Raw genomic sequence first — 12,710 nt, 5'->3', positions numbered from 1 at the left:
TCATATCGCAATCGCATATCGCAATATTGATCTCAATAATCGCAATATGTCTTTTTCCCCAAATCGTGCAGCCCAAGTTTGGATGTAATGCGACTGTCATTGCTAATTTCATTACCAATGAAAGTTTTTAATTCAGTTTATTTTCTTGTCTATTTTTAATGAAGTAGTTTTAAATATCAAGTATGGATGATAATATTTCATTGAGAGCACAGTTTTAAGCTCTGACTTACCACCAGTGGTGTAACATACCACCACTTGGCACATAGTAGTATGGCACTAGTCTTTTACTTTTCTACACGAAACGGCAACCCTATAAGGGTTGTCAAGGGATCTTAATTAGGATATTGCGCCAGTTTGTAACACCCTCCCTGTCAAATGTGTCCAGTATACACCTAGATATTTGACATCTACTGTTAATGAGGAGAAAGGAATGTGTTTTGTAGATGTGTTTTGTGTTTGTATTGTGGGCTGGACAGGCGTATGTGTTTTGTGCAAACATGCATCATGCTGGAAATGGGCAGTAGCCGGATTGGCGGTTGGAGGTAAAGGAACAACCGGATGGAAAATATGCTGACCTCAACGTTGTGGTTTCACGTGCAAGAAGCCGAAACTCATCCAGTTTCGGGCAGCAAAATGGCCGCTGACCCAAGCAGAGCTTAATAATTATAGTAGAGTACAGCAAGATAAAAACACACCACAATGCATTATGCCATTGAAAAGAGGTAGTCTTATTCTCATGCTTAAGCAGCTTTCAAACATCAAGTTCATATAGTGTTCTCTTGCCCCCGCTGGGCCGGCATCTGCTGGGTCATCCGTCACTGAATCCATTACATGTCAGGTGGGTGATTCTCACACTTACAGCTCACAAAAGTCCCGTTGTCATAACCCATACCACTGATCAGCGCATCCATAATTCATCAATATAAAGAAGATGTAAACGGTATTATCATTTGTTCGTCAATCATTTGAAGGATTTCCATTAAATCATTCAAATGTCATTTTTAAACAAAGATTCTTAATCTAACTGAATTAAATGTTCATGGAAATAATTCATAATTCAAAATAATCTACAAATATATCAAAGCTATTGTCATCCATTCAAATAATGAAAAAAAATTAATCATTATATAATAACTGTTGTGCTGCTGTCAGGGGAACATCCTGCTATCTGCAACACTTGCTGAGCTGTGTGAGGAACCGAAGGGACAGAATGCAAGCAGGATGCAATATTTTATGTATTTATGACAATTTGTCAGCTTCAAGTTTAGATTATTATATACCTTGGCTATTTTGTCAATATTAACACAAGTGTAGAGGTGTTTCATTACAGTGCAGTCTGTTTATGTGTCAAAACATATTTAGGAGTATCTGTTTAAGCACTTTTGAAAGCAACATGATTTTATATGTGTTGATCTAAATATAAAAGTCATCATGACCTCTAATGGTATTGTTCTCAGCGGCATGGGTTTTTAGTATGACTGTAACTACTATAAGCCAGGTTTGTTCCTGTGCAGATTTTTTGCCAAGGGCTTCCACTGCATGACCTGCATGACTAAAACAAAATTGTTCATTCAGTTTTCCTGCCTGTGGGCTTCATTTCTGCACAGGGTGGGGTGTCGGTGATGGTAAATAAATAAGGAAGCGGTTTGAAATGGGAGGTATGTTTATTGCATCCGAATGCAACATATTGTGTGGGAAACATGTTATTTGTTTTCCCTCCCAAGTCATTTTTCTCTCTCTCTCTGCATGTCTCTTGCAGTGCCCTTGCAATGTCTAAGGCCGCAGTGAAGAAGCTGCATTGGCGTTCCAAGGTGCAGGATAGCTTCATCCCCTTGGTTGGGGCTTCTGGGGATTTGGGTGTGGCCATAGGGGGCGGGGCCGACTATGGGGAGTTCCCGTTCATCACGGCTACTCCTGGTGGAGGAACGACGGTTGGTGACATCATCCTGGAGATTGGTGGCACCCCAGTGCTGGGTATGACGCTGGGGGACGTTCGAGGTGTTCTCAACTCCTGCCCTCACCCCATCCGAATCAAGACAGTTTCTCCAGGTGAGCAGTAATAATACTACTAACGTTTACAATAACAATAATGTTATCATTTGTTATTATTATTCATGTATTTGTAATGCTACAAAGCAAAAAATATAATAATAATAAATAATAAATACTATAGAGCATTTACACCTAAGAATCTTAAACTTATTCATAAATGAGTATATAAAGGTGAAGGCCTAAATATAAACATGAAATATGTATAGTAGATGAAGCTCATGAAACACAAATGAAAGGTTTTACTTATTTAAATGTTGAACTGACAACTGACATTTTTCATAGTGGAATTGTTTTTTTTTTCGCTGATGAAATTTTATCTGAAAAGGAATCTTAAAAATCAGAAATCTCTGCAATCTCGACGTAAAAATCAACAAGACTGACAGACGGGCCAAGTATGTGGTTTTTATCTGTCGTTGAGTGACGTTATTTATAGTGACGGGGTGGTGCTGGGGGCGGCGGGGGTTATCGGGGCGGGCCGCAGGATGGATGTGGTTCCGCCGAGCGATATGTCACTGCAGCCGGCCATCCTGTGGGCCCCTCTGGGCTCAGATTGATGGCTGGCCGAGGCCCACTGAGCTGTATACAGGCGACTTGAAATCCTGCTGGTGGGTAATCTATTATCCCCACCCCCCCTCAGCCCCCATGCCTTACAGGTCTTACAGCGGAGCCGATAGAGATGGATCTGGACCATGGCGCGCTTTGCTGCAGGGTGTCACAACGATCCGTTGGTGTGTGTACGCTTTCGGTCGCTCAGGCGCAGCCACGTCCGATCAGATCCTTCACGGCTAAGTGGGGTTAATTGAGCTCGGCTAATTGAATGCGCGCCTTGTTTTTTCTACGTAGAGGCTTTGTTTTATGTGTGCAGGGCGGTGTGGTCCTGCCATTACTGTGTAGCTATTCCCACCAGTGTAATGGGATTGGGCTGAAACGTAGACTCTTAATGGGATTCAAGTGGATGACTGCTTTTTCAGCCATCGGAGTAGCTGAGTGTGTGTGTGTGTGTGTGTGTGTGTGTGTGTGTGAGTGTATGGACTCTCTGTGGGGTTTAACTGAGGGTGTGTGTGTCTGGTTGACGGGCATCCCGCCTGTGACGGCCAAGCGTTCTGTCATCACAACATCAAAGGGGAATGACAGGAAGGAATGGGGTCTCGACACCAAGTGCCCAGCAGTGGCAGGTTAAATTTTTAAAAATTGCTGACGTGTCACACAAAATCTCAAGCCCTTACAAGCTTTGTTTAGTTTTAAGTTTAGAGACGAATCAGCTTGTCTGCTAATTTACAGGAATTAGCATGTATTAGCCTGTAAAAAACTGCGCCCTTCTAGGTTGTGGAAATAAATACACAGGGACGAAAACGGTGTGGGTGGGTATTTAGTACATTTTCTCCAAGAAACAGAAAACTCACAAGCAGTCACTGTCATAAATATATTTAATAATTTTTTTTTTATTATTTGACATTTTTGAATTATGGTTTTGAAGAAAAAAACAGGTTGTGAGTGCCTTATTTTCAAGAATGAAAAGTGTTATCTGCAGAGCATTGATAAAAATCTGTTTTATCATGTTTTACTTTGGCTTGTTCAATATTACCAATGATCAAAATATCTTCTGTGGAAATGACAGATAATGTAAATTGCATTATTGGCCAAAGCCTGAATCAAATGATTCTCATTACCATGTAAGCAAAGAATGACTGGAATCTATTAAAATCTATGTGTTTGTGTATTAGAGTGAATATTGACGATTATATATTTTGGTATAAATCCTCTTTGATTTGAATAATTTTGTGGAAATGTGCTTCTGAAGCCTTTCTCCCTCCTTCCCAGGCTCTACACTATGTAAGGACCTGAGGCTTTATCTCAGTAAGTGCTTCACCCCGGGTTCTATGGACTGTCAGCTGCAGCAGGTCATCAGGGAGAACCTCTACCTGCGTGCCGTGCCCTGTGAGTTCCTTTCTTATTTATCTACTTTGTTTTCCGGTCTTTGCTCAATTTAAGGTCTTTGTTTCACTTTAGTCTAGTCTATTGGTGTTTCCACAGCATTTGTGTTAACAACCTGATTTTGCTTTCCTGTTATGAACTGTCTGATCATTAATGACTGTTCTAGCCACTACTCTGCACTACTCTGCAGTGGGGGCCTAGCGGTTCCGGAAGCGGCCCTATAATCAGAAGGTTGCCGGTTCGAATCCCGATCCGCCAAGGTGCCACTGGCTGCCCACTGCTCACCAAGGGCCATGGTTAAAAGCAGAGGACACATTTCGTTGTGTGCTGTGCTGCAGTGAATCACAATGATGATCACTTCAATTCACTTTCACTTCACATTTCACTTTCAACTCACTGAGTAGTTGCTGTGCAGCTGTCTGTGGTGCTTATTGCTTGGCAGATCATGAGCCATATTGGTATAAGAAGGCTTTCTATAACATTCATAGACAGACAAATTTGACTTAAAAATCTGAGCTGTGTTTATTTGTCCTGGGAATGGGCAGATTATGTTAAAGGATACAGAGATCATAATAAGACATGTTCATCAAATGACGCTTAGAACTGAAGTCTTTGATATTTTGTGAACTTTTGAAAGAATCTACTATTAATATATTATTTACATTTACAGCATTTATCAGATGCCCTTATCCGGAGTGACTTACAATCAGTATTTGCAAGGACAGTCCCCCCCCCCCGGAGCAACTTAGGGTTAAGTGTCTTGCTCACAGACACAATGGTAGTAAGTGGGATTTGAACCTGGGTCTTCTGGTTCATAGAGTGTGTTACTACTACCACCCTTACACCCTTATTATCATGAATATCAGGGGTGTTATAAATTGAATATTATGAGCACAGGTGTACTGGATTAGATCTCAGTTAAGTTGATTATCAATAATTTAGACATTGCACAATTCCATTATTGGCCCATTACTAATGATCAGAGAAACATAATTATCTGTTACAAGGAGTTACCAATAGCTGGTTATGTGAGGTTGTAAAATTAGATATTATGATATTATTCCCAGGATTTCAGCCAATGAGAAGGCCCAGTCACATCTAACTGTGTTATAAAGTACAACTCTGCCACTCCCTCAGGAAGGTGTGTGCAGAGTGTGTGTTGTGATACATATGCATAACTCCTGTACTTTCGGCTTCAACTGGAGGTGCCACCCCAGCGCTGGTGTTAATTGGCTTGTGATCAGTTCTCCAGAAAGCTGTTGCTGCCACCACGGCTCTATACTGTGTTTTCAGCGTTCCTCACCTTAAAGTGTGCAGAACAGTCTTCGCCAGCACCAGAGTACCTAAGGCAAATTCGGTGTCTGGGCGGGGAAGAGGGCTGGCAGAAGTGCTCTCAAGACATCTCCATGGTAACTGTCTTTAATGTCATTATTATGCTTATTCCAAGTGGCAGCTTCTGTCTCCGTAGTGCTTATTTTTTGCCCCTTTTCTTTTGTCTTCTTTTTCAGCAGACACCCACTGCTGTTTATTCCCCAAGACCCTTTCTTTCCCATAAATATTAGCAGCTTCATCACAAAATACATTGAACTGTTCTCCTGTAATGTCAGACTGAACAAAAAAAAGCCTGTTTGATAAAGGATGCTTTTAGCTACAGTGAATTAGCCATTAATTTCTTTTATTAGAGTCTATAAAAGTTTTATTGCTGCATGTCCACAGAATTCACAGAGAAGATCCAGTCAGACATTAATGCAATGAAAACAAATACAGATGACTCCCTGCACGTCCCGGCTGGTTCCACCTGCCAGCCTAGGGGACTCGTTGGCTTCCTATCCTCGTGGAGGCTGACCCAAGCCCCCGTCTGGCCAGACTTCCTTTCTGGCTACCTGGGGGACCAGCCCAGTCACATCCTTGCCTGCCCACCTCTCAGGGGCCCCTAATCCGCATTACACCCCCAAAAACTAGGGGGAGCACACCCTTGCACCATTCCCCCACCACTCCTCATCGTCATGTACGTCTGTGTCATCCCCCTCGACCTGGGCGCAGCTGAGGATGGTGCAGAGTCCCCCCCCCCCCCCCCCCCCCCCCCCCCCCCTTAAGGGGCAGTGGTAGTTTAAGGGGCAGTGGTGGCCTAGCGTTTAAAGAAGCAGCCCTGTACTCAGAAGATTGCCGGTTTGAGGTGACACTGAGCAAAGCACCGTCCCCACACACTGCGCCCCGGGCGCCTGTCATGGCTGCTCACTTCTTACTAAGGGTGATGGTTAAAAGCAGAGGACACACTTCTTTGTGTCACCGTGTACTGTGCTGCAGTGTTTCACAATGACAGTTACTTTTCATGCCTTAAATGGGGGGATGCAAACTTTGCACCATCCTCCCATGGCTCTTCGCTGCTGACTTCGGCTTCGTCCCGCTCCTCTTCTTGTCACAACCATGGGACGAATGTGGAAATGAGTGCAGCGGATTTATTACAACAAACACAAATCAACTAGCACGTGGGCCAAAAGGAGAACACAAAAGGGGAAAAGAACTTAAACAAACCCAGAGCGACAGGAACTGAAACAAACACAAGTAAGTCTCGAGAACCACATTAATGCTGCAGCAACGACTCATGGCTCCACCCTGTTTTTAACAGGTCCTGATGGCTCCTGCTCTACAGGAATCAGCTGAGAGGCATCAGGACCTGCTGATCAGACGCATGAGTGCCTGCTGTGAGCGTTCAGCCTCTAGGCATCACAATTGTAGAACCATCAGAATGTATAACTCCCTCATAATAATAGAACAAAAACAAGACAATAGACAGCAAAGACAGCGAGTGACTACGTGATTTTGTGAACTTCAGTTGAATTTAAGTAAGTTCCCTTAAGATCTCGTGAAATGAAGGCTATGCTAAATAAATCGATTTATTGCAGGAATGCAGGATGTCATGGTATGATTTTACATCTACACTCCCCACAGTTTAGACTTTGTGCATGAAGCGGTTAATGTTAGTCAACATTGAAAAAGCCCAATTAATTTAATTTGTGATTGCATGTCGGTCCATGTCCAAAGACAATACACAGTCTGTGTGTTAATGAAGTCCCGTAAAAATCATTCCATTAAAAATAATGAGTGCGAAATGCCGTTTTCTGGAGCATTTTAATTATCAGAGGGAATGGTAATGGGATGGAGCATTCAACCAGCATGGGCAATGGAACTCAAACTGGAATAGGGTTGCCAGTTGTTTGTATTTCCGACTCCGCCTATTAAACCTGCAAGCACCCCGCCCAGGCCCACTGTTGTTGGGGTGGGGGCTTGGAGTCTGCTAATCTCTCATTTATTCCATGAAGTAGGTCATGTGGAGCTGGATTCTGCCTGCTCCCTTCACATTTGCAGAACGAGCCGTCTTTTTAGACATCTTCTTCAAAGAGCTCATGCCAACATGCAGCGGAACACTCAAAAGCAAAGAAGTGAAAAACCACGCTTGTTAGTGCAGCGTTATACACATGCCACGTTGACGCGGATGGTGGATAGAGGCTTTTTTATGGTTGTTTTTGGTGCTCTATAGAGATATATGGTCTTGTGCAGTTTGGGCGCTTAAATGCTCAACAATTGAAGATGAGTCGGTCTCTGGCCTGCGCCGGGCTCCGGCAGTGGTCTGCCGGAGTTTGGCTGGTTGGGAGCGTCACTTGGGGGCTGCAGCGTAGTTTCCACTAAGCCGAGCAGACAAGGAGACGTGTCGGCCGGAGGCACTTCCCTCTGATCTGATCTGCATGGGGAGGAGCGGCACCGGCTCCGTGATGCATGGAGAGAGAGGGACGGGCACACACAGACACACCGCTGATTCTACATGTGCAAATATGAATGTTTTATGTATATAATGCATATCCCTAACAATATAATACATATTTACTACCTGTAGGATAAATATTTAAATCTGTAGGAGTCCTGCTTCTCAGAATAAAATGCAAGAAGTAGAAGAAGAAGTAGATTTTCCAGTAACCTCTTTCATTATTGACCCAGATCAGGATGAATTTGTCTTTGCCATGTGATTTAACGTTTTTATTAATATTATTAATGTATTGGTTTGTTGCTAATACTAAAAGTGATAGAACATGTTGAAATATTCTTTTCACATTCTATCACATTGTAGCATTCTGTTGGGGGCTGCAAAGGTCTTTTCTTCAATCTGGATGGAGATTTGGACTCTGCACACATGAAATAAATATATATTCTTTGTGACGATAAAAACTATGAAGCTATGAAAACTAAATACAAGAAAAAAAAGAACATATGCCTAACCATTACCAACAAAAGTTCATCAATCCATGTCCTCCTTGTCAGTGTGCTTCACGATGTATTGCTTGTAAACAGTTGCCTTCCACTCAGCTTAGCAGCGTCTGCATTAGTCTGTTGGGGGATAAAGGGTCATGGCCGGTGTCACACGGCCACCCCATCTAATCCCTGAAAACACTACGTAATTAACTTTTCATGGCCGCCGCATTTGCATAATTATTCGTAAAGCGTCCACTCCCTGCAGCAGCTTGAATATGTATTGACAGGTTAAGTCTTTTGGGGGGAATGAAGGTTTGCAAAGAACCATCAGCATCCAACATTCAGTGTCACTCTGGATCTAATGGGTGGTACATGGGTGTGGAGAGCTGCTTGTAACAACATCCATTACCCATAAGCCTTAGCACTGGCTTTAGGGCTACAGCCCCGCTGGTTTAATTGGTGTCTTAAACAGATAGCGTCCTTGAAAGCCATCCAAAAGTACAAAAGGGACCAGTTTCTTTTTTCCACAGTTCCATCTTTCAGGGTTTGAGCATTGTTATTATTTGATAGAAATAAATGTGTATTTTTGTGTGTAAATTTTGAGATAGATTTATACCATATTCAAAAATTTTAAGATGAGCCAGTATATAACGCTGCACTGCGTCATATTTTACAAAATAGAAGGTTCTTATTAATGTAACATAATTGGAAGTAAAAACTGATAATGATGTAAGAGAAAAGTTAATAAGGGTCAGTTTGTTTATTAAGGCTTTATTCGAATAATTTGTGGCTGGCTTGATTTCACAAAACCAGAGTCATATTGTTATTTAGCACCACGTCAGATATTTGTGTTTATTTCAGACACACACATCTGCCACATGCTGCAGGATGGCCTGACCGTGTTCGTCTGACTCCAGAAACCATAAATCTTCCACGAGTCCTTCAGTGCCATCATGTGGTTTGAGCGCCGGGCTGCGACTGTTTTATCATCTCCTGGAACCTCCTTGCAGCCCCCTCTCTCCCCTGATGATCACGTATCTCTCGCTGACCTGACTCCCTAACAAAAAAAAAAAAGAAAAGAACCCAGCATTAACAATTCAAACCGCTTAATAAAATGAAGTGCGAGCATGGCGTTTATCAATATTTCATCAAATAGACAGAAATTAATTGTCTCTTCAAGAGGGTACAAAGAAGCACTTCTGCCTGAAGCTTCTCTCAGATCTTCCTGCTCTCACAACCTTTTTAAAAAGCAGCAGCCTTTAATAACGAAGAATATAATGTATTTTAGTTAATGGAACCTCCAAAACATTATAAATAAATGACTCACGAAAATGTTTAAGAGGTTTAGTGCCCAGGTGTGTTTCTAGGCAGGTTGGAGTAGAATTGATAGTTCCTGGTCTCCCATCGGCCTGGTGAAAAATTTGCAGGTTTGTTATTTAAAAATGCATGTTTTTAATAATGTGGAAATATGGATTAGAGATCCACTCCAAAGGTCAGCTTAAGGCTTAGGTCAATAGGCTGTCACAGCATAAAAAAAAACTGGTCTGCCATTAATCATCTGTAAATCACTGCTGATTTGTCACCCATCCCAGAATATCTGCATCTCAATATTCTCCCTGCCATCTGTGGCAGAAAAATTGAGTTAAGGTGGTCACGTGACCCCACCAGTTTCATAGGAAATTTCATGTGTGGAACTAAACACTTTGCTTTGGGCAAATAGGCATGGCTCCTTTTCTTTAAGTTTTAAATGGAAGAGAGGATTCTCATAACATTAAAATTTTTTATACTTGTTTAATTATGGTAATTATACAGGCAATTGTGAATAAAATGAACTTAATGGTGTAATTATCTTTCAACAGACCCTCCCATTATGTTAAAAATCTCACCGGACGTTCTGATTGGTTTGGTGTTTCTGTCTTTCTGTTTGGACCCTGATGAGCCAATTACAGCAGAGTGACATGTAATGAACCTCATAATATATTGATGGAACTCATTTATTATCATTCATTCTTGACGAGCTTGTAATTTCACCCAATCAGACTGGGAAGGAAGTCTGCGGCGCTCCGTCTCCCAGTGATTGACGTTTATAACTGAAATACCCACGTCGTTAAAAATGATCATTAATCCCAGATATGTCCGCGCTGCACATGACCGTTCGGATGACGCGGGTGTCCTTCAGTGTCACATGTGAATCAGTCGATATCCTATCATTCTTAGGCTCCTCCTCAGGGCTGGAATTGTGGTTCTCCAGCATCCAGGGAGGGTGCAGAGAGCCGTGCGGAAGCCGTGTCTCTCCACACAGACACACACACGTGCCTTAAACTCCCGATCCCCTGTAAGCAGTGACGTCCCACTGGAATGCTTGACGTGCGACGTGCTTTAATTACTCACCCTGCCACTGGCAATGAGCTACACTTCAGCCTATCAATAATCCCACCCTGCCCACGCGATCCTAATGGCAGCCTCAGTTGGCCCACGTCTCCACCGAATCCTGCGCATCCCTCCTGAGGGTAGGGGGAAGATCGGCGCCCATGTCAGGCCACATCAGACGACTCAGTATGAGGAAGAATGTCCCTCGGTAGACACGAACGACCTTAAAACTACCGCAGGATCATGTCATCATGGCCAAAATAAATAAACTCGTTCCCTGGTTTCCCATCAATCCTTACAGGTACCACCAGACGGCCACGAGACGGGGAGATTGCAGGGGTCGACTACAACTTTGTGTCCATCGAGGAGTTCTTCTCACTAGAGGAGTCTGGGGCTCTGCTGGAGAGTGGCAAGTTCAAAGGTCAGGAGGAACCTGTTATTATTGCACTTGAACAGAGAAATACTGACCCGTCAGTCACGTCAGCCCTGAGCGTAACCACAGCAAGCACATTTCTGAGAAAAATATCAGCACTTTTGAATTAGGCACTGTGGATTGACAGACAGTTTAGATGAGAAAAGAAGCACGTAAAGTAATTTGTTTTGCAGGGGTGGACCTTAAATTGGGCTTATAACCCTGTCAGAAGTCAGTTTTTCTCTAAGGACACAACAAACAAAAAAAAGATTAAACAAAAAAAGTTTCACGTTGAGTTTCACGTTAGATCATGCAATAAAAGTACCATGGCAATGTTTCAAGCTAAGAAAATTCGGACATTCTTGCCTCACTGTACACCACACATCAAAGCTTGTTCACCGTTGAAAATGTTCATATTCTGGCCCGATGATGAATGGTTTGACTAAATCATGCCATGGTCAGACTCAGTCTGAAATCTCAACTCAAGCAATATGATCTCAAGCAATATGATGCACATAGTTGCTTATATTGAAGTTGAAGTTGAGCTTTATTGTAATTTCAGCTATATACGTGTGACACAGTACATAGTGAAACGTTGTGCTAAACCGAAATAAGGATTCTTAACATAATCCTTTAGCCGTGCCTTTGGACCGCAACACGGCTAATAACCTGACCTTTTGCTTTAGATAGAGCAAAAAGACATCTGGACATTTAAGTCCAGTCCTGTGGCCATAATATATGGACCATACTCTATACTGAGAATTATGCTTTTTCCTCACAACAAGGTGTATTCTGAGAGATTGATATTCTCATAGTGGGTTGGGAACCCATATTCCTTCCCTGCTGTCAATACAAATGTTCTGTATGGTAATGTTTCCTAGTTGGTATTTCCTGTTACATGCAGTTTATGTAAAACTGTGTGTATTAAGTCAGCAGGGACTGGAATGGAGAACATTGCGGCGCAGGGGCAAATGTGAATTTATGTGAAAAAAGATTAAGCCCATGAAGGTTAGACAGGCTCCAGTGACAGCAGCGTTATGATGCTGAATAGCTGATATTCAAAGGCACTGTCCTCCACAGCAGTTCTGTTTAATATGCATTAGCTGGAACATCAGGTGTTTAATAGAGGACCCTGGTTATGTGGCCGAGGTCTGTGTCCCAGCAGTGGGCTTTAGCTATTACTTAGATGAAATAGAGCCTTGTGGGCAAATGTAAAAAATGCGCCGCTGCAGCACGGGAGCCGTAAACGTCTTCACCTTGCCTGGCTGGTGTATTTAATTTACTCGGTGTTGCCTGAGCAATTTGTGCAATCAATAACGGTCCTGCGGAAGGATGGAGGCCGCCTTAAAAATACACGCACGCCATAATCTGTCAGCGCTGTCAGAGCTAAACAACATAGTACAAAACTGTGTGCTTTCATTCAACCGTATATTTAGAATATACTGGGTTTAGTCTCAGAGCACTACACCCTGGAGATCCTCAGTGCCGTTCTTTCACATGCTTGCGCATTACTTTGCTGAACTGTACATTTAAAAACAATTATTTAAAAATGTTTTCGGCTTATACGTTTTTTTGTAAAATACTTTTTTAGTTCGGCAAACATGCATCTTCAATTCAAAATGCATCTTCAGCCATCAGAACCCAAGGAAATCCATTGAAAAACAGAGGAAGACTCAATGATGAAGTGATTCAT

At 42.5% G+C, this 12,710-nt stretch overlaps 1 protein-coding gene across 7 annotated transcripts in view; it reads left to right on the top strand.

The window, feature by feature from the left end:
• magixb (MAGI family member, X-linked b) overlaps positions 1 to 12,710 on the top strand; it is a 51,985-nt gene that overhangs the window by 14,010 nt on the left and 25,265 nt on the right. For 6 of the 7 annotated variants that reach the window (XM_028994427.1, XM_028994426.1, XM_028994423.1 and 3 more), the window contains exons 2-4: positions 1,760 to 2,049; positions 3,874 to 3,990; positions 10,907 to 11,026. In XM_028994427.1, the coding sequence (XP_028850260.1) occupies positions 1,760 to 2,049; positions 3,874 to 3,990; positions 10,907 to 11,026 (527 nt within the window). Of the gene's footprint in view, positions 1 to 1,564; positions 1,659 to 1,759; positions 2,050 to 3,873; positions 3,991 to 10,906; positions 11,027 to 12,710 lie in introns of those variants that run through there. The other variant, XM_028994424.1, reaches the window with a different exon arrangement.

Source organism: Denticeps clupeoides, chromosome 10 (genome assembly GCF_900700375.1).
Source record: "Denticeps clupeoides chromosome 10, fDenClu1.1, whole genome shotgun sequence".
Classification (NCBI taxonomy): Eukaryota; Metazoa; Chordata; class Actinopteri; order Clupeiformes; family Denticipitidae; genus Denticeps; species Denticeps clupeoides.
This window is presented reverse-complemented; position numbering and strand designations above follow the sequence as displayed.